Genomic DNA, 25,852 nt, shown 5'->3' with positions numbered 1-25,852 from the left:
TCCTATTTAAACTACTTCAAATTGGGTGTCTGTGTACCCACTATAAGGCAGATGCCGTGAGGTGCTAAGAAATGGAGGGCACAGATGAATGAGAGCAATTTTGTGGAGAAGCTAAGACACATGCAGAAATAACTGACCAAATATGAAAACAGCCATAAATGATAAAAACAAAATGCTATTTGGGCACTTGAAGTGGGCCTTAACAGACAAACATGATCTTGATAGGGAAAGTGGGTCAAACGAGCACGTCAGTGGCAAAAGCAATGGGAGCAAAAAGATGCCTGCAGGAAAATTCAGACTGGTTCTAGGGAAAGCAAGTTGCTTTTTGTTTGGGGTTGAAGGGAGCATGAAGAGGAATAGCTGGAGAAGACTGGAAGTTTAGACTAAGGACAGATTGTAGAAAGCCTTGAACTTCAGGCTGAGTTTGGGCTTCACTTAATCGTCAAAATGGAGACACCAATGCTTACACAACATTGTGAATGTACTTAATGCCACTGAAGTGTAAACTTTAGAATTGTTAAAATGATAAATGGGGGACTTCCCTGGTGGTCCAGTGGTTAAGAATCCGCCTTCCTAATGCAGGACACGTGGGTTCGATCCCTGGTCAGGGAACTAAGATCCCACATGCCGTGGGGCAACTAAGTCCGCGCCACAGCTACTGAGCCTGCACCACAACTAGAGAGCCCATGTGCCGCAACTACTGAGCCCGCGCGCTCTAGAGCCTGTGCACCACAACTAGAGGGAAGCCTGCACACCACAACGAAGATCCTGTGTGCCGCAACTAAGACCCAACGCGGCCAAATAAATAAATATATTTTTAAAATGATAAATGGAATCACCGAAGGTTTTTTTAAAATGCAGTCATCTTCTTAAAAAAAAAAAAAAGATATTTGTTGGTCACACTAAAGGACAGACTCAAACTAGCTTTCCAGAGTTGCAGCCCCAAACTAGATGTTACCATCTAGTTTATTCATACATTGACACTGTATTAAAGTTTTAGACCAAAACCCAGGCATGAATATATCATTAGTGCCAGACTTGCAAAATAATACTTACAAGGGACCTTTAAACTTCAGAGGATAAGTTGGATACAGTGACCTCTTGCTGTCTTCCTCCCTTCCTTTTCCTGAATATAGTCCAAAAGACCACTCATTGTAGATCTGCATTTTACAATATACCACTAGTAACAAGACAGATTATTTTAGGTGAACATACATTTTTCTTAATTTTAATAGGCATTTATTTTAAAGGCATTAGAATAAACATGACTTACAAATTATATTAGTTAGTATATAAACTTGACTGCTCTAACAGAGACCAAAAATGATAGTGTCTTAAACAGAAGGGAAACGTATTTCTCTCAGACATGGAAGTCCAGGTCAGTGGTCCAGGGCTGGCAGAGTACTTCCATAGTCATCAGAGGCTCAGACTTCTTTACCTGGGCTCTGCCACCCTTTACACAGTCTCCTATCTCATGGCTCAAGATGGCTGCTCCAGCTACAACATCACGTTCTCATTCCAGCCAGCAGGGAAGGGGAAAGAGAAGGGAAAAGTAGGACCCACCCTTTAACAGCACATTCAGAAGTAGCACAAATCATTTATGCTCACATACCATCGGTCCCAACTTAGTCACATATCCACAACCGGCTGCAAAGGACTCTGGGAAATATAATTTTTAGCAGGATAATCAACCATGTGCCAGCTAAATATTCTACATGAAGTTTCATTTTAAAGGAATTTAAGTTTAGAAATTTAGTCAATTGTAAACAAAAATTAATATATAATACTGTAGTTCCCATCCAGATAGGGCAAAAATTTGTGACGGTTTTACATGAATGACTGGAGTTTAGGAAACAGTGGTAGGTGATGTATTTTAATTAGTAACACTAAACATAGCGTTAGTTTTTCTAACACTAATGAGCAAGCATACATAATGGCAAACATACAGATGTAAAGTGAATATTAAATGTTACTTGTTCTCTACCAATGATTTTCAAACCATGACCAACCCAAGCATCTCTATAGAGATGCTTCAGGGATTCAGCAAATGATTGATTTAAATATAAACATAAATACATATATACACACATAGATAATTATATATGTAAAATTATCTACAAAGCTACTATTAAAAAGACAGCAAGCAGAGTTCTTGGTCAACATGGCAAACTGAGCACACATTTATATCCTCTCCCTTCTAAGGACACCATTAAAATTACAGTGAGAGGGGGAAAAGGCAAAATCCAATAAAGCAAAGAGAATAGGAGGGGGCCATCAGTGGTCAAGAGATTTAAAGAAATTTCTGGAAAGCCTTGAGTGGCTAGATGTATACTGACTAAAGAGAAGAGTTGCTTCCTGGAATATTGATGTGAGGGCCAGAGGAGGAGGCCCTGCCCAGCAGAACAGCAGAGGCTCTACCCAAAAGGAGGTGGGAGAGAGAGGGGCACCCACCAGGGCCTTAACTGTAGGTCTTTAACTTGAACAGTCAACCTTCTCATCTCATCCACCTCTAGAGGCACAATGACAGGCAGCCTGGCAATTACACCCATGTGATTACATCTTCCAGCCCCCAGGGTCAAGGGGAAGAAAAAAAAGGTAGGTGTGGGCAGGGGGAAGTTTCTTCTCTAAAGAAATTGATTCGACTGCCTGGGGAGAACTCTAACAATGAGTACTGTTCTCCACCAGAACAAACCCTAAGTCCAATACCAGCTGTCTGCAAGTTTGCCCTAAAGCAAAGCTAGCAAGTCAAAGCGCTGCCTGGACTCTTGGGTTAGGTGCGTTGAATTAACCACATGCACTATTTTCATTCTCTCCTGAAATCTCACTAAAACGGCAGTAAAGAAATAAGAAAGCTGTAAATAGGTAAGGACAAAGAATGAGGAAGGAGGCACCAGTAGATGAGAGATGTCAAACAATTTTTAGAAGGTGGACCATGGGAGGCTAAGTAACTTACTATAAAGAGCAAGCAGAAACTTCCATGCCCACATAAGGGACTGCCTTCTAGATGTAGGTAACTGGCCGCTTAGAAGATCACAAGAATTAGAGGCACCACATACCACAAAAGGTGGGGTTTAGGTGTGGGGCTAAAAACAGGGGACTTCGATGGAAGGCTGTATAAGGAAGAGTTGACTGCACCCCAGTCTCTACCCTACCCACACCAAGAAACTACCTTTCCCACCCCTTACTCTCATGGGATATTAGAGGTTTATTTTCAGGAGGAATAGAATTAGAAAGTTTCAGCCTTGGGGTGGGTGTTAGTGAGTTGCCAGACTGGAAACGAGGAAACTAAATAAAAGCCTGCATGTGGAACAGAGACCCACACTCCCCTAACCAGCTTGCTTTTACTCATCTGGCTCTGAGTAAGCAGGCAGCCAAGTTTATAACCCTCAAGGCAGGAGACTTGAGGATTATAATTATTATTTTCAATCCTGACATTTGGGAGTCACTCCTTGAGAAATCAAGCTCATGCCCCAGATACGCTCCAGTGGAGCTCTATCAATTAGATAGCTCCCCCCACCCCAGCTTCCAAATAGCTTTAGAGTGGCTCATCACTTAGTATGTCTGTACAGCCAAGGAGATGAAGGAGAGCCTTTAACACAAAAGGCAGAGACCAAAACAAAGGAAACAGAGACAATGCTCAATGCAGAGAACCACACTATCCTCAGAAAAATGGAAGAACTTGTAGCTAGGAAACAAGAACAGAATGCTATTTAAAGGGGGAAGAAAAATCAGAGAAGTGCTCTTGAAAATTAAAATGTGGTGGCCAAAATTTTAGCAAGAGAATCATCATCAAATGAAATTTTCATGGAAATCCAATACAAAATAGATTAAATGGTATTTTATTAGCACAAATGTATGTTAAAATATATGTGTGGCTTCTGAGTAGCTGGGAGTCCCCACAAGGATGAAGGGCGTGTACTCAAATCCCTCTCAGCGGCTGCTCCTGCTGTTTTGCTCTACTCATACTCTGAATCTTTCTTTGGGGTGTTATTCCCATTTTTCTGCCTAAGTCCACTGGAGCTCATGCTTCTTAATGCAGTAATACAAATAATATCTCTAAAGTGAAAATGTTTGCAGGGAATTCCCTGGCGGTCTCTTTCTTAGGACTCGGCACTTTCACTGCTGGGGCCTGGGTTCTATCCCTGGTCAGGGAACAAAGATCCCCCAAGCTGCATGGTATGGTCAAAAATAATAATAATAATAATAATAATAATAAAGATATCTCACCAAACAGGAATTGGGTTTCAGGGTTGGCTGATTCAATGGCTGGAAAGGGGACAGTGACCCCTGTACTAATTGATTTCTTAAAAACCATGTGCATTTGTCACTTTCACTTTCTTAAAAATACTATTGGTGCTACAGAAAGAAAAAGATCAGACATACTGAAATGGGCACATACCAGATTTTAACACATTGGAGACCACTGATGCATTAACTTGTGCTGCACGATCAAGAAATTTTGTATAGGCCACCTGCCATGTCTGTGCATTTAAATACGCTTCTTTTTAATGCATCATTGTTTAGGAAGGTCAAAGCTCTGCCCTGGCCTTTTAAAATTCAAGCCTGTCCATTCTTGTACATTTATGCAAGGGACTACACCTCTACAGCACCCACTCTCTACACTCAAATGTCCAGCAAGATCCAGGCATTTGGTCACATATTCTAATGAGTGAATGAATAACAAATTCATAAGATACTATTTGTGATTCCACTTTGAAACAAACATTTCCTGCTAATCATCTTTCAGGTTTTTGGATTAAATTTAAATGGAGAGTATGCTGAGATTGCAAGATGTTTTAAATTTTTAAAATAATTTATCATTATTTAGCTGTATCAGTCAGGATTTTCCTCAATACTATGTAACCAAAATAAAACAAAGGAGTAAGTAGACTGTTGAGGTCTGACAAAGACTGCAAACATCATCCATGACTCCCAATTTCACATATGTATCAAAACAGCTTCATCTTATCATTCACTATTTTTATGTGCAGTTGTTACAAATCTAAAACCTTAACATACATTTGTGCTAATAAAATGCCATTTTAATTATTTTATATTGGGATACCAAAAATTTCATTTGACAAAATGACTCTTCTGCTAAAATGTTTCATTACCAACTGCCTACACTGTGCGAAATTAGGAAACATCAGATTATGTTACAAAATCAGAGTCTGAAAAGTAATCCATTTTTCCGGTGAAATAATAGATTTTTAAGGAGGGTAGTTGCCAGAGATGTTAAAATGGAAAGTTGATGGGGTTAATTTTACACAGCAAAATTTGTCAGGATCTATAAGGAAAGTGAGTCAAAGTATATATGGCTCTCTGAGTTAAATTAAAATGTAACTTATTTTCCAAGTTATGCATTTTATAAAAAAAATATTAGTTCACATATTTAAAACTTCAAAACACAATTGGCTATCCAAATTACATATTTTACAATATTGCCATCTAAGTACTTCCTTTGTGAGATGTAGTAGAAAAACAGGATTCAGAGTCAAAAGATGAATTTGAGTTCTAGTACTTAGGAAAGAAATTCCCCTTCAGGTCATAACTATGACAGAACACAACCACCTCACCAGAGTGGTGTGAGGAATGAAAGGAACAAATGGATAGTGCATGTGATGTAGCAAACTATTATAAAATGAGAGTTAATATTTTATTTTTAGGTTATATTTCCCCATCTTGGACAACATCATGGTCTTAGTTTAATAGAGGTCCTAAACAAGCAATCAGCATAAAACTCTTCTGTAGGTCTAAAGTAGTCATATCAACGTGAAGAGTCAACACTGAAACTCTTAAGCCTTTCTACATTATTCCAACGACGTTATGCAAAGGACATATGCTACTTATAAGTAAACAGATACAATCTCAATCTATTTTGACTGTTTCATCACAGTATGTCATTTTTCAGAAATGAAACGTGACAATGATGTATAGAGGCTTAAAAGATTTTCTAGAAGTTTTTAATGTATTGTTTAAACTACACTATTAACAGTAAACTCTTACAAAGATGTTTTATGATTACATCATAACAAGCAATTGTTTACTGAGACAAAGAAGATACGCTAAAAGACAAATGAATTATTATAATTAAATATGCACAGCTTACTGATATTTTTCGTAAAACAAAAAGACTGGGATATATCCACTGAAGTCTAGGCATTCTGCCACCACTTCTGTTACCAACTGGAGTCAAAGTTTTAAAATTCCTGTGATCTTGAATGTCTTGTTAAGTGTCAGAGGGCTTTTGTTTTTCTTTTAGCCACTAGATTTTTCAGGAAAAATTCACCTATTTAGGAAAAATAAAAATACGTTAATAGCAATTTAAAGTAAATTTCAGAATAATTATACTTCAGTGTTTCCCTTTAAAGAAGACTTTTGTATTTATTGGTGTTTTTCTCTTCTCAAATCTCAATGGCAATAATTTTCTAACCTCACATATCCCCCGTATCTTTGGTCCTTTCCTAAACCATAATGCTTAGTCATTATTCTTTTTCTTTTAAAAGAGCTTTTTTTTCCATAAATTTATTTATTATTCGTTTTTGGCTGCATTGGGTCTTTGTTGCTGCGCGCGGGCTTTCTCTAGTTGTGGCGAGCGGGGGCTACTCTTCGTTGCGGTGCGCAGGCTTCTCATTGCGGTGGCTTCTCTTGTTGCGAAGCACGGGCTCTAAGTGCATGGGCTTCAGTAGTTGCAGCATGTGGGCTCAGTAGTTGTGGCGCATGGGCTTAGTTGCTCCGCGGCATGTGGGATCTTCCCAGACCAGGGCTCAAACCTGCGTCCCCTGCATTGGCAGGTGGATTCTTAACCACAGCGCCACCAGGGAAGTCCCTAGTCGTTATTCTTAAAAAACTTTTTCTGTCACTACAATTTTTACCATTACTCTTTCTAGTAAAGAAATATTATAAAGGGTGACCCTATTGTATCTGTGGGCTGCTTCTGTGCATTTATTCCACTTCATGTGCACCATCTATTCCTCATCACCGACAAAGTATTGCTGTTGGCACAATTCATTTCAGAGAGCAATTCTGCTACATTATTAGCCTGGATCTGATGTTTATAAAACAGACCTTGCTGCAGTTGAGCAGATTGATTTGATGGCATCTCTTTAGCTTATTCCCCTCTAGGGAAGCAAGAGCTCTTCATCTATAATGGGCTTGCTTTCTCTCCACCCCCTAAGATGTGCCTGTGCACTAAGTTAGCTGCGTAGAGGGGGCACTTCCACTTTTCAGGTCATTAGGGTTCCATTTAGTCTATCACTGTTATAGCACGGCTCAAAGCTTATTGGCAGAGTTCAGCACTGCAGGCCCGACTTTATGAGGAGTCTGATGAACTTCTCTGTCATCTTAATACATGAGTAGAATTGTGATGATTGTATCTGTACACAATCACCAAGAATCCTAAGACTCATAACCTTGCCAAGTAATGGAGAGAATAATCCGTGCTGCCCCATGCCTCATCTAAATCTGGTAAGAGTAGAACCATATTATCAGATCCTAATCCATCATCTGAATCTAAGACTTTGACCTTTTACTGGTAATTTTAAAGGAATTAAAAAGTTTATAATTCACTTCCTCCTAATTGTTAGAAATTTTCCTTACCAAAAACTAACAAAACAAAACAAAAAACAAACAAAAAAACCCAAACCAACAAAATAAAAAGTCCTTTCAAATGACATTATTCTACTTTGACCGCCCTGGAAGCTGATGTTGGTCCTTTATATATATTTTTAGCTTGCCAGTAGTGCTCCTTGAAGAATAAATCACTTATGATTATTGGTTTCCAAAATTCCCACATCCTGTCAGTCAGTGTTGAATCAAATTCTTGGGTTTTATAACTAAGATAAGCTGTTGTTAGTTCATTAAAATGTCTTCAGTTTCTTTACAGGAACACACTGAATATTACTAACACCTGAACATTAATTTTTACAAATAGAATTTATGCCTAATTTTAACATATCTAGGATTTAGACTCCACTATGTAACAGTCATTTAAAAGATCATTAATAGTATAACATGGTTTGGACATACCCAAAGAATAACTAGCTGTTTATTCTTGTAATGGCCATTACCACATGACTTTATCTCTTGAAAAAGGCTTTTAGGACTTCCCTGGTGGCGCGGCGGTTAAGAATCCGCCTGCCAATGCAGGGGACACGGGTTTGATCCCTGGTCTGGGAAGATCCCACACGCTGCGGAGCAACTAAGCCCGTGCACCACAACTACTGAGCCTGCGCTCTAGAGCCCATGAGCCACAACTGCTGAGCCTGTGCTCTAGAGCCCGCGAGCCACAACTGCTGAAGCCTGTGCGCCTAGAGCCTGTGCTCCAAGAGGAGCCACCGTAATGAGAAGGCCGTGCACCGCAATGAAGAGTAGCTCCCGCTCGCCGCAACTAGAGAAAGCCCGTGTGCAGCGATGAAGACCCAACGCAGCCAAAAATGAATAAATAAATTAAAAAAAGAAACTGGCTTTTATTTTTATAAGTCAGCTCAAGCTACTGATCAAAATAAGAGCTGAAATTACAGAGGTAAAAAAATTGCATTGCAGGACTTCCCTGGTGGCGCAGTGGTTAAGAATCCGCCTGCCAATGCGGGGGACAGGGTTCAATCCCTGGTCGGGGAAGATCCCACATGCCGCGGAGCAACTAAGCCCGTGCGCCACAACTACTGAGCCTGTGCTCTAGAGCCCGCGTGCCACAACTACTGAAGCCTATGCACCTAGAGCCCGTGCTCCGCAACAAGAGAAGCCACAGCAGTAAGAAGCCCATGCACCACAAGGAAGAGTATCCTCCGCTCGCCGCAACTAGAGAAAGCCCATGTGCAGCAACGAAGACCCAATGCAGCTAAAAATAAATAAATTAATTAATAAGTTAAAATAAAAAGTTGTACTGTAGATAGTAAAATTATACTAAACATTTCCATAGGGAAAATAACCTCATGGATTTTTTTTCCTGTTGCTTCTGGGAGGAAAAACACAAAGATATTAATGCAAGCAGCAATGTTGTCAAATAGATACTTACCCTTATGGAGCAAAGTTCCTAAAGATATTTCAGAAAAAAAAAAATTTTTTTTTCTTCCCCACAAAAGACAACCACAGCTATTATCCTTTTAATGTGGCAAATTACAGACTAAATAGAACCATGCTCTGCAGTCTAACTTACCTGCTTTATATGAAGAACGCACCAGAGGGCCACTTGCAGTATAATGAAATCCAAGTTCATTTCCTACTTTTTCCCAGTATTTGAACTTTTCAGGAGTAATGTATTCTTCAACCTAGATTTAAAGAATTAATTCTAGATTCTAGAATTTTCCTAAATCATTTCGGTTCTATACAAAAATCTACTTGTTGGCTACTCGGTCAGAACGTAATTATAGTGAAATTAGAGAGGAGGGGAAACATATCAATTTGGAATTATATTAGCTATTCCAAAAGGGAAAGAAAATGAGATTATTTGTAGAGATTATATACCTGTATCATTCCTTTACTGACCAACAAGTACAATCAAAAATTAATCACACCTATTTCTATAAGACTCCTGACAGAAAAAAAAAAAAAAGATTCCTGAGGACAAGACTGTGTTACTCATCCTGTATCTTCTGCTCGGCACGGTGTCTGGCACATGGTCACTACTCAAGAAATGTTTTTTGAATGAAGGAATAAATGTCCAATATAGAAATAGGGAGACCTACTTTTTGTTCTTACTTCACCTCTGGCTCTCATATAATTCTAAAACAAATCACAAGATCACCAAGTGTGAATGAACACAACTTCCCAACTTAAAAATTTTTTTCCTGTAGGTCACTTAAGTTATACAATTTTGGGGGCAGCAAATAAGTGCCAGTGTAGCTGCTTTATGCAGATAATAAAATGGAAACTGGAACTTAGAAATATACATGGAACACTACACTAAAAAGCCAGTAGCTTCTTAATTTTCCCTAAAGAAAATAAAGATTTAATTCAAATTACCATTAAACATTTGGCAATTTATGGTAGTTGTACCTTAAGGTGGCGCTTTGTTGGCTGCATATATTGTCCTAAAGTCAAACAGTCCACATCTGCTTCACGAAGTACTACAGGAAAAAAAGCACACATTACATTAGCAGATGTTTTTACAATGCTAACGGTATGCATTGTTGTAAAGAGCAGCTTTTAATTATTATTTGAACTTATTACTCTTTGAACCAATAAATAACTGTAAGTTGGCCAAGGATCTTCAGGTAAAATAAAAGCTTTTATATTTTAAAATTTAAGAAGCGCAAGAATCACAAAGCAAATGGATTTAATGGACTAAGGTTCAGCGAAGTCCAAAGCACACCATGTTATGTAACAATTCTATAAGTAAGCACTTCCTCAAAGGCCTGAATTCATCCTAGTCATCTTTGGATTGTCAGTGCTTGACAGAGCTCCTGGTACCTGGCTGGACTCAAAAACTGTCTAATGAGTGAATAAGAAAAGTGGACAAAATCATGTTTTTAGTTGATGAAAGGGTAAGAAATAAAATGGGATGCAAATTTCATATCCTGAGCATCCTGTACATCATTCCATAAAGTTTTAAGAAAACATACTTCCTTTCCTTTCTATGCTGCTGTTTACAACATATACTATATGTTTGTTCTCACTGGCACTTTCACTGAGACTATGGAGAAAGCATAACAGGTCCTTCAAAGTGGGATTCCTGCTATTACTCAAATTAAATGGAAAAGAGTTTTCATTTTCAATTTCTTTACCTTTCATCATTGCATATACTTGCTCGTCATTCTCACCTAAACCCAACATTATAGATGTTTTAGAAATAACATCAGGTCGAACTTCCTTGGCATGTTTCAGTATGCGTAGAGACTGGTCAAAATTGGCCCGGGGATCACGAACTTTCCTTGAAAACAGCAAAGCTGTTGTCAGCAAGAATAACCACAAGCTCAACTAAGTACATAATTATGCAAGCAACCTGAAAGACCAGAAAAGTACATTCTGGACATCATGCTACATCATATGGTTCAATGGTAGCATTTTTGGACAAATGTCTAAGTGCTACTTTAGGAAAGAAAATCAAGCTTCACTAGGCCCCCAACTCTGTTGACTTTTCAGGCCTTTCAAGCCTGGGGCAGAGAAAATGAGAATGGAAGTAATGAATGAAGTAATTCATTTTATGAATTACTCATTGAGAAACCAGGATTCCGAAGCTGAGAATAAGTGATTAGAAGAGTAGTCAAGAGAGAAGGGGAAAAAAGTGGAAGAAAATCTCGATACTGAACAAAGAAAAAACTATTTAACCTGAACCATTTCAGAGGAATGAAACTTTTATGTTCATTTCTAAAGACTAAGCTGCCCTCTGCTGGTAAGTATATAGCTTGACATCTCTTAGGTAAAAAAATACATGATTCTGGAATTTTCACTGCAAAGGATAATGTTTTTATTTATTTATTATTTTTTAAAATTAATTAATTAATTTAATTTTTGGCTGTGTTGGGTCTTCGTTGCTGTGCGTGGGCTTTCTCTAGTCTCTAGTTGTGGTGAGCGGGGGCTACTCTTTGTTGTGGTGCACGGGCTTCTCATTGCAGTGGCTTCTCTTGTTGCGGAGCACGGGCTCTAGAGCACAGGCTCAGTAGTTGTGGCGCACGGGCTTAGTTGCTCCGCAGCCATGTCATATCTTCTGGGACCAGGGCTTGAACACGTGTCCCCTGCATTGGTAGGTGGATTCTTAACCACTGTACCACCAGTAAGTTCCGGATAATATTTTTTAAATGAAAACAGAGAAACTGGCACCCACTGGTGGTGGTATCATGAGATATGACAGGGTTGGAACAGGCTGTGTGCTAGATTTCAACAGGGGCCAAACCACCATGGCTTAAATGGATAAGGCCCAAAGGACACGAAGCTGGTGATGTTAAATCAGCCTTCATTTGAATTCTAATGTACCTTTATTTTGTGTAATTGATTTGTCGTTATGGTTGTTATTTTTAATCAGAGACCAGTTCACAGGGAAGAGAGGAAACAAATTAATGAATTTAAAAATAATCACAGCGACTTCTCTGGTGGTCCAGTGGGTAGGACTCCATGCTCCCAATGCAGGGGGCCCAAGTTTGATCCCCGGTCGGGGAACTAGATCCCACACGCATGTTGCAATGAAGATCCCTCATGCAGCAACTAAGACCAGGCACAGCCAAGATAAATAAATAAATAAATATTAAAACTCACACACACACACACACACACACACACACACAATTGATAATAAGGAAATTACTTTTTGGAAGTTATTTCTCCACTGAATTCAAGTCATGCTCCCTAATATATTTATGATTTAGTGGAAATCCTGGTTATTGTTTATCCTACTTCTTTCTTTAACACAGAATAATGTGTAGAACCTAATAAAATCACTATCAAATGCTTTACTAAAATAATGAAAATGAATTATTAATCTTGCCCAAAATTTTTCATTTTTCTGAAATATGAATGTACTTATTGATGTAAAATAACAATCTGTAATTATTTCTAACTACTAAAATTATTAGGAAGAGTAAGACAGCATAGTATCTACTTTTTAAAAGAGATCTGAAATACATCTGAGTGTACTAGGTTTTTCTTCAGCATCATTTACTGCATATATTACTGCCAAGTGGATGGTTAAAAGTCTTTTTTTAGAACTACAATCAAAGCAATTGCTCTTGAGTAAGTTTTTCTTTTTGAAAACTGTTCTTTGAAAAAAACAGCTCGATGGCACCTGCAATGATACTTTACAAAAAAAAAAAAAGAAAAAAAAGATGCTCATTATGTGTGTACCAAAACATATATACACATGTATAAATATATAAGTATATATTACACTTAGATGTTAGTAATTGATACTACTAGGTGGAAATATTATGAGTGATGTTTACACTCTTTTTGTTGGCTACATTTTTTAATTTTTCTGCAATAGACATATGTTGTTTTTGTTTAAAAACAGAGTTCACTTTATAAAAGCGAATTACAAAGTTCTCCCCTGAAACAAGTGAGAAAATATAGCAGATTCTGACCCTCCAAACTTCCCAACATTACTCTGTATATGAAATCACCTCTGTAATTCTGGAACTGTTTCTACATTATGTGCATACACATCTAATCCTGACAGAGCAACTTTTTCTATTGCTTTAAGATCTCCTCGGAAATCAGGGGTGAGACATTCCACAAGGATTTTCGGATTCCTAGGGTGAAAAAGAGATAAGTATCAAACTGAGGAAAAGAATTGACATAACCGTTGCTCAAAATAGAAGTCACCAGTACTCATTCAGTATCAGTTTCAATACGGTAAGCTTTAGAACTTTGCCAAGAATAGCATGAACACACAAATGTTTATATATGAACTGTTAAATGAAAAACAAACAAAAAAACCCCCCCAAAAACCAAACAAACCTATAACATCAAATAATATGCACACTGTGGTTAAAACACATCTGCATGTAAATAATGATCAGAATAAATTTTGGGATTATATAGAATTTTAAACTTTATTAACTAGGTATTAAAAAATTGTTTAAAGGAATTAACATACAAATATGAAACATTAAATATAAAATAACCTTTGTATTTTTTTAGAAAATAAATTGGGATATCTCATGTGAATGCAAATATTCCTTTAATTTTGCATTCTTTTAAAATTCATGAATAGTGCCCTCCTCCCTTCCTCTAGACAAATATTTCACAAGTGCTCTGAGCTTTAAAAACTATCTTCTGGGGCTTCCCTGGGCGCAGTGGTTGAGAATCTGCCTGCCAATGCAGGAGACACAGGTTCGAGCCCTGGTCTGGGAGGATCCCACATGCCGCGGAGCAACTAGGCCCGTGAGCCACAATTGCTAAGCCTGTGCGTCTGGAGCCTGTGCTCCGCAACAAGAGAGGCCGCGATAGTGAGAGGCCCGCGCACCGCAATGAAGAGTGGCCCCCACTTGCCGCAACTAGAGAAAGCCCTCGCACAGAAACGAAGACCCAACACAGCCATAAATAAATAAATAAATAATTAAAATATATCATAAAAAAAGAGGAAAATAATATTAAAAAAAAACAAAACTATCTTCTGAGTTGCTGAGTCATGAGCTTTGCTTAAATGAAATACAAGCTAAACATTAATCTTCCTATTTATATTCTGGCTATATTTATGCATTCAAGCATTAAAATATGAACTAGGTCATAAAGCTGTTCCCTTTGACAAGTAGTAGAAATGACTGGGAAACTAAAACTTTTTCACAAACCCAACTGCAAAGTTTTTTTTTGGAGCTGTTTCATGCGAGAACAGATGTAGAAAGGACCACATACACACCCTCCCATGGATACAAGAGATGTTGAAAGAACACATAACTCACTGTTTTTTTAACTGCAAGTTGAGACTCATTAGTAGTTTGTGAGATCAATTTTGTGGGTGGCAAACAAAACTTTTTTTAAATGAACTATAAAAAAATAAAATAGAAAATATTGGGGGAATCACTGAAAAAACATTTACTGAGGGTGTTAGACTAGTACTGAGCTGTAGGAAATAAGCATAGGGCTTCCCTGGTGGCGCAGTGTTTAAGAATCCGCCTGCCAATGCAGGCGACATGGGTTCGAGCCCTGGTCCAGGAAGATTCCACATGCCGTGGAGCAACTAAGCCCGTGCACCACAACTACTGAGCCTGCGCTCTAGAGCCCGCAAGCCACAACTACTGAAGCCCGCGCACCTAGAGCCCGTGCTCCGCAACAAGAGGAGCCACCGCAATGAGAAGCCTGCGCACCGCAATGAAGAGTAGCCCCCGCTCGCCGCAACTAGAGAAAGCCCGCGCAGCAATGAAGACCCAATGCAGCCAAAAATAAATAAATTAAATAAATTAAAAAAAAACAACTCCTTTTTAAATGCTTTTTAAATACATAGAATTTACATGTTAATAAAATGTTAGTTATGGGTAAAATTCCCAGGGCATATCAATAGTGATAAAATTTATATCAAGATTACATATTTTAACAATGTGGGAGTTTATCTCATCCTAACTTCTTCTAGATGATAGTTTATTTAAATCAGTGCTAGGAAGACTAGTTTTATACTTCTCATAAAATTACTCATAGTTTAGACTGATACTCAAATATGAAGGAGGGGTTCTACCGACTAAAGGTCCATGAATAAGTTTGTGTCCCTACATCCCTAAAATTTCTGCGAATATGTATCTGTATGTTTGAATACGACTTTCCTGGAGAAAAGACCACATAATTTCCAGCAGATTATGAGACAGGTTTATAATCCCCACAAAAGGTTAATAACCACTACTTTAAGGTAAAGACCTAAAATAAACTGAATTTACATGGATCAACAAAAGTCCTTAAATTACACAAGCAAATGCAAAAACAAGTAAGTACCTTTCCTTTAAGTAAGACACAGTCTTTGCAAAGTGCTCAGCTCCTCCATCAGGCATATCTAAAAACAAAAGAGTCCACTGCTTAAGATGATGTCATAACTTAATAAGAGCCAATTTCTGGAAGAGGTAATGATGATGCACTAACCATCTCGATCCACAGACGTCAGGACTACATAATCCAGACCCCACTCTGCAATTGCCTTTGCAGTATTGTAGGGCTCATTGGCATCCAGTGGAGGTGGATTTCTTGCAGTCTTAACAGAACAAAATCTACAACCTCTTGTACATGTGTCACCCATCAACTAGAATAGAGATGTTACAATTTAAATCAAATAAACAGATGACTTAGAGAATGTAATGTTAAGGGAATAAAACTGCAATGAATGTATAAACTTTGATTCTGTTTTTAAGAAATTTAAAACATTCAAAGCTAAACAATACAGTTAAGGAATACAAACATATATGGTAAAACTAAAGAAAAGGAAAGGCAAGGGATAAAACCAGAGATTTCCATCATGGAGTATTCAGAATCACTCCTTCCTTCAAGAATTGACATTGCATAACTTTGATAAGCTCTCTGGTTGGCTCTGTATTATTCCAGAAGGAGCTCTATCTCATAAGAATCCCCAGCTCCTCATCTAAATAGTCTCTTGCTGATATAACCCAACAGTTTATCAGACATTCCCCAGACAAGTATGGACTTTCAGTTGCACATAATTTATATTTAACCCAATACTTCAATCTGCAAACTCCTCTGTATAAATAATATGGTAGCTTGCATTGTTAATCCTATTTCTTACTCCATCATATTAAGATTACACATCTCACCCACTGCCATGCAACTTGCAGGGCCCGCCTACTTGGGGAGGAAATTATGTCTCTACTCCCACTCATGCTTGGCTTGGCCATGTGGCTTATTTTGGCCAATAGAATGATAGCAGCCATGACGAAGCAGAAGCCTCAAATGTGCATGGATGGTTGGCTTGCCCTCTTGCGCTCCTTCCAACCTCCATGAAAAGAATATGCCTTGGAGAGCCACCGGTCCATGAATAAAGCTCTCTAGAGCAGACCTGAACTCAACCTACTTCCTGGAGTCCAGCTTAGCCCAGTTAAGAACAGATGAACATGGGCCAACTGAAAGTCCCATGAGGGAGAAAAATAAATGCTTATTATTTAAAGGGGCAAAGTGAATAACAAGTTAAGCGAACATGAAGAACATTTCCAAAAATTAATAGAAGAGATATCTCAAGGCAGTGCATGATTAACCATCAGGTAGATGGAAGAATCAATAATAGACTTATTCAGAGAAAGGTGAGATCATAACAGGCTGGATTATTCTGTTGGGTTTTTTCCCACATTTCTCATAAACTCATATGTAACAAGAAATCTGATCAGAGATTCATAATGTACATTTGTAGGAGAAAAACACAAAACATTTCCTTTCAGTCTCTAGACTGTAGAATTTGAGGCTGGCCTTACCATGATTGTGGCAGTGGCAGTGGCATGTTCTCCGCCTCCCCAACACTCTCCAATATTGGGACATCGAGCTTCCTCACACACCTGTGGGTAAAAGGGAACTGAATACAGTCAGGTTGAAAATACTTACCAATTGAGCAAATTAGTCATCAGGCATGTTTACACTATCCATTCTTCACAGCATATTTATGAAGAAATTCACTATTCAAAAATGCTGTTAAAACTGTCGAAGTATATAGATATTAGGATTCCATTTTTAAATTAAAAACTATATGAAGGGACTTCCTGGTGGCGCAGTGGTTAAGAATCCGCCTGCCAATGCGGGGGACACGGGTTTGAGCCCTGGTCCGGGAAGATCCCACATGCCGCGGAGCAACTAAGCCTGTGCGCCACAACTACTGAGCCCGGGCGCCTAGAGCCCCGAACCCCGCCACTGCAATGAGAAGCCCGTGCACCGCAACGAAGAGTAGCCCCCGCTCGCCACAAGTAGAGAAAGCCCACACGTAGAAACGGAGACCCAATGCAGCCAAAAATAAATAAATTTTTAAAAACCTATATGAATGTATATATTTTACATGTGCAAATAAAAAGGTCTGCAAGGGTATATGTTGAACAGTTAAAGTGGTGTAACAGTTAAACATTTGAGATTGCATATAGGATGCTTCACATTTAATATACCCTTTCCAACAAGCATGTACTTAATTTGTAATATAAAACACACAAAAACCCTCATTCCCAAAATTGCAGAAAAAAAATTTTTTTGTTTGTACTATTAAATGAGAGGTTAAAGAATACAATTACTTTTTGTTTCTTTTGCAGGGAAAATAATCTTTAAATGTATTTCCATTACTGAGAGTAATGTATCACTAAACATCTTTATTTACTTTCCTTGCTATTTTTGATATGTATTTTATTAATTTTTAAGTTACATATATATGGAAAAATTACGGCTTCTGGTAAAGAGGGATATTTAACCCTCTGATAACTTACTGTATGAAGATTTAAATTCCGCAATGTATTTTTCAGTTTATTGTAATTTTTCCCCATGGGAATCTCTGTCTTCAGCCATGGAGGTAGTCTTAACCTGAGGAAAGCCAAATATAACTATACATTAACAAGTATGTTCCCAAATAATCACACAGCTTTGAAGTTACTCTGCTCTATTACAATTCCTAGTTAGGAATTTTCCCCCCATAATCCTGGATTAACTCTTTTAATTTCTGCCATAGGAGTAATAACAGAGAATGAAATTTAGATTTGCTCAAACCACTTTAGAAAACACCTATAACTGTGTCTAGCAGGGCACTGTGCTCATGTCTACTTTTGCAAAGGCACAGAGTAACACCATCCCAATAAAAAAATGAAGAAGCTTTTGAACATCTCATTCCCTAAAAAATAATACTGACAAAAAGTTCTATATTTGTTCAGATTAAGGAGAGATCCCACAAGTGAACTTTCTGCTCTACATTCTAGATTTTGATAGTTATTAAGTGGGAAAAAATCTAAAATTTGGAGTGAAGACTACATTTCCTCAGGTTCCCTTTGACTTCCACCCACTTGTGATCTAGAAGTTGCTAGGTAAAGTATCTCCCAATACAATTTGCTCTCTGCACTAAATTCCCTTACAATTCTTTTAAACTAAGATCATATGTACATTGACTAGGCGAAGCAACAAGTTAGATCACCGACACCCAGTAACAATGAAAAACTTATTAAAGTGTAATAGACTAGTAACAAAGTGATAATCTTTGCTCTCTGAAGAAATTTGTTGCTGGATGGAAAATGGGAGATGGTGGTGTAAGATGGCTAAGTCCTAGGAAGGGTGAAGAAAAACTGTCAGAGGGCAGAGAGAAAAGAAATAGATTCCAACAATCTCACCTATTCACCTATTCTATGTTTGTTACCACTTCTTTCTAATGATTTTTAGCTAAATTTAACAAGCTGATTAAAAACATACCCTAGGGCTTGGTTATATCTGAAAATGATGCACTATGAAGAAATGGGACATTAAAATTACCTCAAAATTTCAATTACCTTTCTCCTTTCTGGCGTTTTAAGTCTCCTTTATATTCGTCCCAGGTGCTCTTGTCTGCTAGATCACCAGATACAAAATCTTGAAGGTCTGGCCCATTCTGTAAAAATTTCTTTCTTTTATCTGGCAAGGAACTTACTTCTCTGACTGGACTGCATAAATATCTTCCAAATACCTAAACAAAGGGTTCATTATGACATTTATTTAGTGGGGTTTGGAATAACTAAGTTTTAACCTATTTTAATACCTAAAAGGAAGGGTAAAGCCCAGAGAACTGATTCAGAAATTATGTCAAACTATTTACAAGCTCTGTGTAGGAGCTGAGAATCTAAGATTAAGGAGGACTCAAGGGGAACAAACCAAACCTAAAGGAGAACGGGAGCTGACCATTTCCTGCTGGATTTAGAATAGATTTGGAAACCACTGGAACTGGCTAACATGCCACACTTTTCATGTAACCCATTTAGGTACTAAAAGTCTGTTTTTCAAGTTTAAATTGTAATAAGGGAGAAGACACTACAGCTTTGAATTTTCTATTCCTGACTTGAGTCAAGGACGTCTAAATGAAATTTGAAGTAAATCTCTCTGCTTTGGACTTTGTATAAGCATACGTGTTAAAACGTAGAGGTAGTGCTCAACTAGTTTCACAGAACTTGAAGAAGGGAAACCAAACCTAATGTTTTAATTTTCTAGGTTACATTCTGTGTTTAAAGAAGGAAGTCACTCAATATGTATTTATTGACCATAAGAAGCCATTGGCTTCTAGATCTGAACACACACGGACAAGACAGCCAAAACACTATAAAATTCAAGAGTCAGTACTTACAAAGCAAAAGAACCTTCAAGAATTAAAAAAAAAAAAAAAATACAGTGCCTATTAATGCTGCACGATTGCTATTGTACTTGCCCAGGTCTCCCGCTCGAGTCTAGAGCATAGATTTGGGTTCTAATTGCCCAAACCGGTGTCTAGTACACAAGAAGAGCTCAACACAAAGTAGGAATCTGAAGTGCTCACCGCAGTGCTCCTATAACGCTCCAATAAATACAGAGTACAAATCACTGATACGCAGAAAAAAAGCTCTCAGCGCCAGCCAGAGAGACCTACAAACAAACCAGTACCAGAGACTTAACCTCGTGGGGGTGTCGGAAGAATTAAATGAGATACCACAGGAAAAATGTTTAGAACAGTACCTGGCTCGAAGTAAACACTCAGTAAGTGCTGGCATTATTGGGCGCTCTAAAGGGATGGGAGCCGCACCCCACCCCACGCCCGCACCCTGCTCGCCCCGCAGCTCACCCGGGGGCCCACGGTGCGGACCGCGCCCCCGCAGCGTAGAGACATCCCTCTCTTTTTTTTCTAGCAGGGCCGAGCGATCACTAATTCCCGGGAAAAGAAAGATGGAAAAACCGTCACTCGATTTATGACCAACAACCTGAGCCACAGCTGACCCTGTGGAACCTGCGCTGCTCCGCGATTGGCTACTTTAGCCTAGTAGCGTCGCGCGCTTATGACGCCATACGCAGGACTCCTACGGACTATAAGAACGTGATGACGAAAGACGCCCTCTCTTTGCCGCATCTACTGCGAGGTGAGGTTGGTTGTTGTAGTCGGTGGCAATTGGGAATCTGAAGCCATCGGCTCAGGGAAAGCCAGCGGCGCGAGTCTGGCCCTCGGAAACCCTATCTTGGTTGTCTCCCCACGCGGCGAACGCCGTATGAATTTGGTGGCGATGGGATTCGAGCCCTGTGCTGGGCTTTTAGGCCTACCCCCACTTCTCAGCCTTGCCGGGATGGCGCCGGCTTGATGGGAGTCCCAGGGTTGCGCTGAGCGGGAGTTGGCCCGTTGGGCTTATAACACCCGCTGAGGAGCTGCTCCTTCCAGGCCAGGGCGTAGTGGGGGGCGCTCTCCGTGCTGGTCCTCCCGTATCCTTCCCGGGATTTTTGCCTGCGGTCTCCGGTAGGAGTGGAGCTCCGTGCATCGTAGTTTGGTCGAAACAGGTCCTCTGCGGCCTTCTTACCCCAAGCGTTTGTGTTTCAGAATGAAGACCATTCTCAGTAATCAGACTGTCGACATTCCAGAAAATGGTACGAGACCTGGTGTTTGCATTTTTCTTACATCTTTACTACATGCTCTATACCTTGTTGCGAGGCCTCACGAATACCTTCTCTCCTAGTCGACATTACTCTGAAGGGACGCACAGTTATTGTGAAGGGCCCCAGAGGTACCCTGCGGAGGGACTTCAATCACATCAATGTAGAACTCAGTCTCCTTGGGAAGAAAAAGAAGAGGGTGAGTTCTTGTTTCTGTTTTTTTGACACTTCAGTTGCTTGTTTGGAAGGTTGTGATTTAAGAGCATCAAATTGGGTTGTTTTTAAAATTATGGAATTGAGGTTCAGTGTTTTAAGTTAAAGTTTGGTGTCCAGAAGCGTAACTAGTTTTGGTGTTGTTGCTTCAGTGAAATTGGAAAACCAGATTCTGAACAGAGTGGATTATAAAAGATCAATACTAGTAGTTGTCATTCGTATCAGGTCTTAATGCTGTTACAAGTTAAGTTGATTTTTCTTCTGATTGTTTTGTAAGAATCTTAGGAACGCAGCAGTAGATCTTTTAAACCTGGTATTTTAGGTTTCCAGGAGGGAAGTTTGATGCAGCTTGTACAAAACTTGTGTTCTGGGTTGTCATTCCTTTGTGAAGTAGTAGTGTACCTGTAATGTACAGTAACAAAAATGTTAACTGAGGGCTTTGTGGTTCAATTTTTCCTTGAAAAACGTGTGTTTTAATTTGGGCAAATACTAGAATCTAGAGTACTTACTGTGAATAAATGGACTTTTTCCCAAGCCTACTTACTACTGGAAAGAATTTTCTAAAGTTTTTGTTCTGTTAACAGCTCCGGGTTGACAAATGGTGGGGGAATAGGAAGGAACTGGCCACTGTTCGCACTATCTGTAGTCATGTACAGAACATGATCAAGGGCGTTACACTGGTAAGCAAGTTAACCAGACGACTTTGTTTTGGAAGGGGAGGTTTCTCAGCTGTGATTTATGTATGCAACATAAATGTCTGCTGCAGAGAATAGATTATGCATGTAACTTAGTGAGTTGTGTGTACTTATTAAGTACTTGGGAAAAAGTGATCTTGGCAAATGTGTTTAATAGGCATTCCTGGGTCTTAGGATTAAGTGATGTGAGTAAAGATTGAGTGATAAATAAGAGTAAAGACCAGATGGTCTTAATAGTATGCTGATGGTGTTTTTTCCACACAAAATAGGACTCACCTTCAGGGTGCATTTTTTTTTTATATATTAAAAAATGTAACATACAGGGTAGGCTTTGGGTTCTTGTTTTATGCCTGTCACCACCAGGACCTCATGTAGGGATAGAAAAAGGTGGACCTAATTTCTGAGCTCCCTGTCCATTTCCTTAAAAACATACCAGGTTAGGTTCCTTGAGGGCGGGGGGCCTGTCTTGGTGTCATCAGTTCTTGTGACCTGGCTACCTTAGTAACTCAGTATGTTAGCTTGATGTCCAAGATGAAGGGCTTTGGGGTTCTCCTTTAATGGGAAACTAGCATTGTTTACTGTGGGCATAGCAGGTGGTAAAATACATGCTTCCTTAAGGAGCTTCACAGTCCAGTGAGGAGACACAGAAACACATGTTTGTGTGTAAAATTGTTGTAAGGCTTGGTATAGGTGATAACATTGTACAAAACCTTGACAATGAGTGCTATGTGAGAACTGTTTCAGTTTCCTTTGTCAGGAAGGAGGAAATTTTCCTCTAAAGTCTCCATTGGTAATTTCTAGAGATTTGGTCATCCTTTTCTAGGTGCAGGGAGGGAGACAGCCCTGACAAATATGTAAATGTTCCTTATAAAAGGGCAACTCATACTTGGTTTTCAGAGAAAAACTGGAAATCCTATCTTTCAAATTTATCAGCATTGCTAATAGTTTGTTTATTTAACCTAGGGCTTCCGTTACAAGATGAGGTCTGTGTATGCTCACTTCCCCATCAACGTTGTTATTCAGGAGAATGGTTCTCTTGTTGAAATCCGAAATTTTTTGGGTGAAAAATACATCCGCAGGGTTCGGATGAGGCCAGGTATGGTTTAGAAATTTTCTTTCTACTTGTGAAGGCTGGTATTTTGGGTTAGCTATAAATAAGACCAGATTTATTTCAGAATTATCCAGTTTGATTATGGCTTTGTATCATATTTATACCAGTTGTGGTTCCTGGAGGCTTACATTTGGGGTAGTTTGCAGGCCATGGGAGCTGTGATTGGTTTTGCAAACTGAAATCCAAAAAAAGACCATTTGAATAGAGGTTAATACCTAGATTTCCTAGTTTCAAGTCTCAGCTCTCACTGTCAACCTTGGGCAGATTACCTCTATTAGCTCATTTTACTCATCTGTAAAATTGGGAACATCTCATGATTAAATGACTTGAATTTGAAATGTGTTTTAAAAATAGTTCTTGTCTGATGCATAGTTAACACTGAAGCATTAGAAAGTTTTAAAACTTAGTGCTCTCGATGCTTTTTGATTACGTTGAATTGGGTGGGGGTGGGAAGAAGGGATTGTACCAATTAATGGCTCTACAAAAATATTACATGATAGTTGCTATGGTCAGCAATACTTAATGAGAACCCTTAGGTGAAAAATGAGCTTTGAGGGATACCAAATATACAGTAGAAGTAAGACTGGATACAAATCTTTGTACAGCTAAATCCTACTAGCTGAATACCTTTTTCTCATACTCCTTAATTGAATCATAGTCTGTAATCAGTCTGGGAGAAATTCATTCAAGCAGGAATACAAGATTGGCCCAGATAATACAGATTCTGTTACAAAACAATTTCTTTTGATGTGTGGAATTTTAAATGGAATAAATTGCTACTTAATTTAAATATTTTAAATATGCTACAAATCTTATGTTGACACTATGCACATGCTCTCTTACCTTTTTAGGTGTTGCTTGTTCAGTATCTCAAGCCCAGAAAGATGAGTTGATTCTTGAAGGAAATGACATTGAACTTGTGTCAAATTCAGGTTTGTATGTTTACTGTGCCTGATTACGCCCATAAAATCTTACCTAGATCTTGTAGTTGAATACCTGCTATATGTTCTTTTAGTGAGCTTTTTTCTTTTTTTTTCATCCGTTTATTTTACTTACAGTGTTCCATGGGGAGTTTGTAAAGACACTGGTCAGTCAATTAAAAACACACCTAGGAACTCTGTGTACAGAAAAACAATTAGACATGTGAAGGCACAAAAGAAACAGAAGGCTTTAAGTACATTGGATGTTAATAGGGACAAAAGGAATCAGGTTTAATTTGTTATACCTCTAATAGAGCAATCAAACATAAGTAACTAAATAAAAAAATTACGGGGAAGGAGAGAGAAAGCAGAACAATGAGATAGACAAAAAGATTGGTGAGTTTTTTTAAATTGTGGGACTCTAATAAAGTATCCCAAAGATACTTGGGTTTTAAGTATATAGCATGTAATAAAATACTTGCTTATGATGGGTTTGGCTGATAAAATAATTGCCTTATCTTTTTCACTCTTACAGCTGCTTTGATTCAGCAAGCCACAACAGTTAAAAACAAGGATATCAGAAAATTTTTGGATGGTATCTATGTTTCTGAAAAAGGAACAGTTCAGCAGGCTGATGAATAAGATCTGAGGTAGGTTCTTGTAATGTCCATATAAATTTTATTAACTGCTTTAGTTGGGGGTCTTAATTGATTAAGAGACTTAAACTGGAGGTGTAGCAAAGGTAGAAAATGGAGAGCTGCATTCTGGAACACAGTAAATTTGGCAGAATAAGAGAGTTGACACATTTTTACTATGAACCAGTAAGTCATAATCTTAAAGTATGTTTTAGATGATTCAGAGTAGAACTTTTCTGGGCAAGGATATTGATGGAGACTTTCTGACATTTTCGTTTCTTTTTACAGTGATCCAGTTACAGAAACCGCAAGAGGCCAGACTCATGTGATATTTTAAAAATGAATAAAAGCTCTTTTGACTTGGGACTTTTTCTTAAATTGATTATCCTTTCCAACTATTTGGCCAGTAAGCAGCTAAGTAAATTCTAGTGTGCTAAGAACAATAACAGAAGGAATAGGAGGGTTTTTTTTAGTAATACTTAATGGGAGAAGTGGTTTGAAGGAATAGGAAGGGTATTTTAGGCAAGAGGAATATGGGTACCAGTGACAGGCGACACTGTGGTTGTTCATTATTGGATGAAGAACTTTGGGAGATGTCCTGAAGGTATGTGTAATTTCGCAGAGGCACGAATTTGAATATTTGTGAGGGCAAGTGCCTGAGTCACAGTAACTTTGTGTGAAAAAGCAGCTGAGAAGTGATATTAGAAGATGGAGTTAATTTATATTCATGATAAACATGGTTGCTGTGGCCCAAGGTCCTCTGTTTTAGCGTAATTTCAGCCATTTACTCCTGTGTCCTAGTCCTTGATATCTAAAAAAAACTTATAACCCTTCCATAGTCTCTTCATTCCATGTGTCATGCTTTAGATACACTATCATACTAGACTATGTTAACTCAATAGGATTGCCTCTAAATCTCTTCCTTGATAGAAACTCCAACTTGATGATTTCTCAGGCAAAACTTAACATTTAAGTTTGATTTCTCTTACATCCTGTGTGTCTAGTCTGTTAGAAAAATCTGTGGGCTGTGCCTTCAAAGTAAGGTATGTTCAGGAACTAAGCAAGAAAAAATAAAACCCATTTGGAACATAAGGATCTTAAAAGATCTTCATTTAGATAAATGAAATTAATTTTTATATTGAGTTAATAATCTTTGGTTTGATAATGGTTAAGTATTTAAGAAATGGATGAAATTGTAAATGTAAGTTTTGCTTTGAAATATTTTAGATGAGGTTTGGGGTAGGCATTGGATGGGGTTCTAGGTCTAGGGTTTCAATACATTGATATTTGTTGAAGCTGAATGATGGGGATTCACTATACTATTCC

General features: G+C 38.5%; 2 protein-coding genes across 3 annotated transcripts; one reads left to right on the top strand and one right to left on the bottom strand.

Annotated features, from left to right (window-relative positions):
• Positions 1-5,979: 5,979 nt before the first annotated feature.
• LIAS (lipoic acid synthetase) lies at positions 5,980-20,322 on the bottom strand. 2 transcript variants are annotated; one of them, XM_061191327.1, is made up of 11 exons: positions 20,159-20,322; positions 18,864-19,036; positions 17,820-17,913; positions 16,833-16,913; positions 15,499-15,655; positions 15,355-15,412; positions 13,053-13,181; positions 10,725-10,870; positions 9,997-10,067; positions 9,158-9,269; positions 5,983-6,289 (listed from the first exon to the last, which is right to left on the bottom strand). In XM_061191327.1, the coding sequence occupies exons 1-11, from the start codon at positions 20,201-20,203 to the stop codon at positions 6,237-6,239; spliced, it is 1,119 nt and encodes a 372-aa protein (XP_061047310.1). In that variant the 5' UTR covers positions 20,204-20,322; the 3' UTR covers positions 5,983-6,236. The 2 variants fall into 2 exon arrangements, with proteins under 2 accessions (XP_061047311.1, XP_061047310.1); XM_061191328.1 differs by lacking the exons at positions 15,355-15,412; positions 15,499-15,655; positions 17,820-17,913 and having other exon boundaries at positions 5,980-6,289.
• Positions 20,323-20,464: 142 nt separating this feature from the next.
• On the top strand, positions 20,465-25,618 carry RPL9 (ribosomal protein L9). The gene is made up of 7 exons (XM_061191326.1): positions 20,465-20,946; positions 21,036-21,151; positions 21,750-21,845; positions 22,824-22,956; positions 23,823-23,903; positions 24,427-24,541; positions 24,815-25,618. Exons 1-6 carry the CDS (start codon positions 20,901-20,903, stop codon positions 24,531-24,533), a joined length of 579 nt encoding a protein of 192 aa, XP_061047309.1. The 5' UTR covers positions 20,465-20,900; the 3' UTR covers positions 24,534-24,541; positions 24,815-25,618.
• Positions 25,619-25,852: the final 234 nt, after the last annotated feature.

The sequence above is a fragment of the Eubalaena glacialis genome, chromosome 5 (genome assembly GCF_028564815.1).
Source record: "Eubalaena glacialis isolate mEubGla1 chromosome 5, mEubGla1.1.hap2.+ XY, whole genome shotgun sequence".
NCBI classification, from domain to species: Eukaryota; Metazoa; Chordata; class Mammalia; order Artiodactyla; family Balaenidae; genus Eubalaena; species Eubalaena glacialis.
The sequence above is the reverse complement of the archived record's forward strand: the minus strand, read 5'-3'. Positions and strand labels throughout refer to the sequence as shown.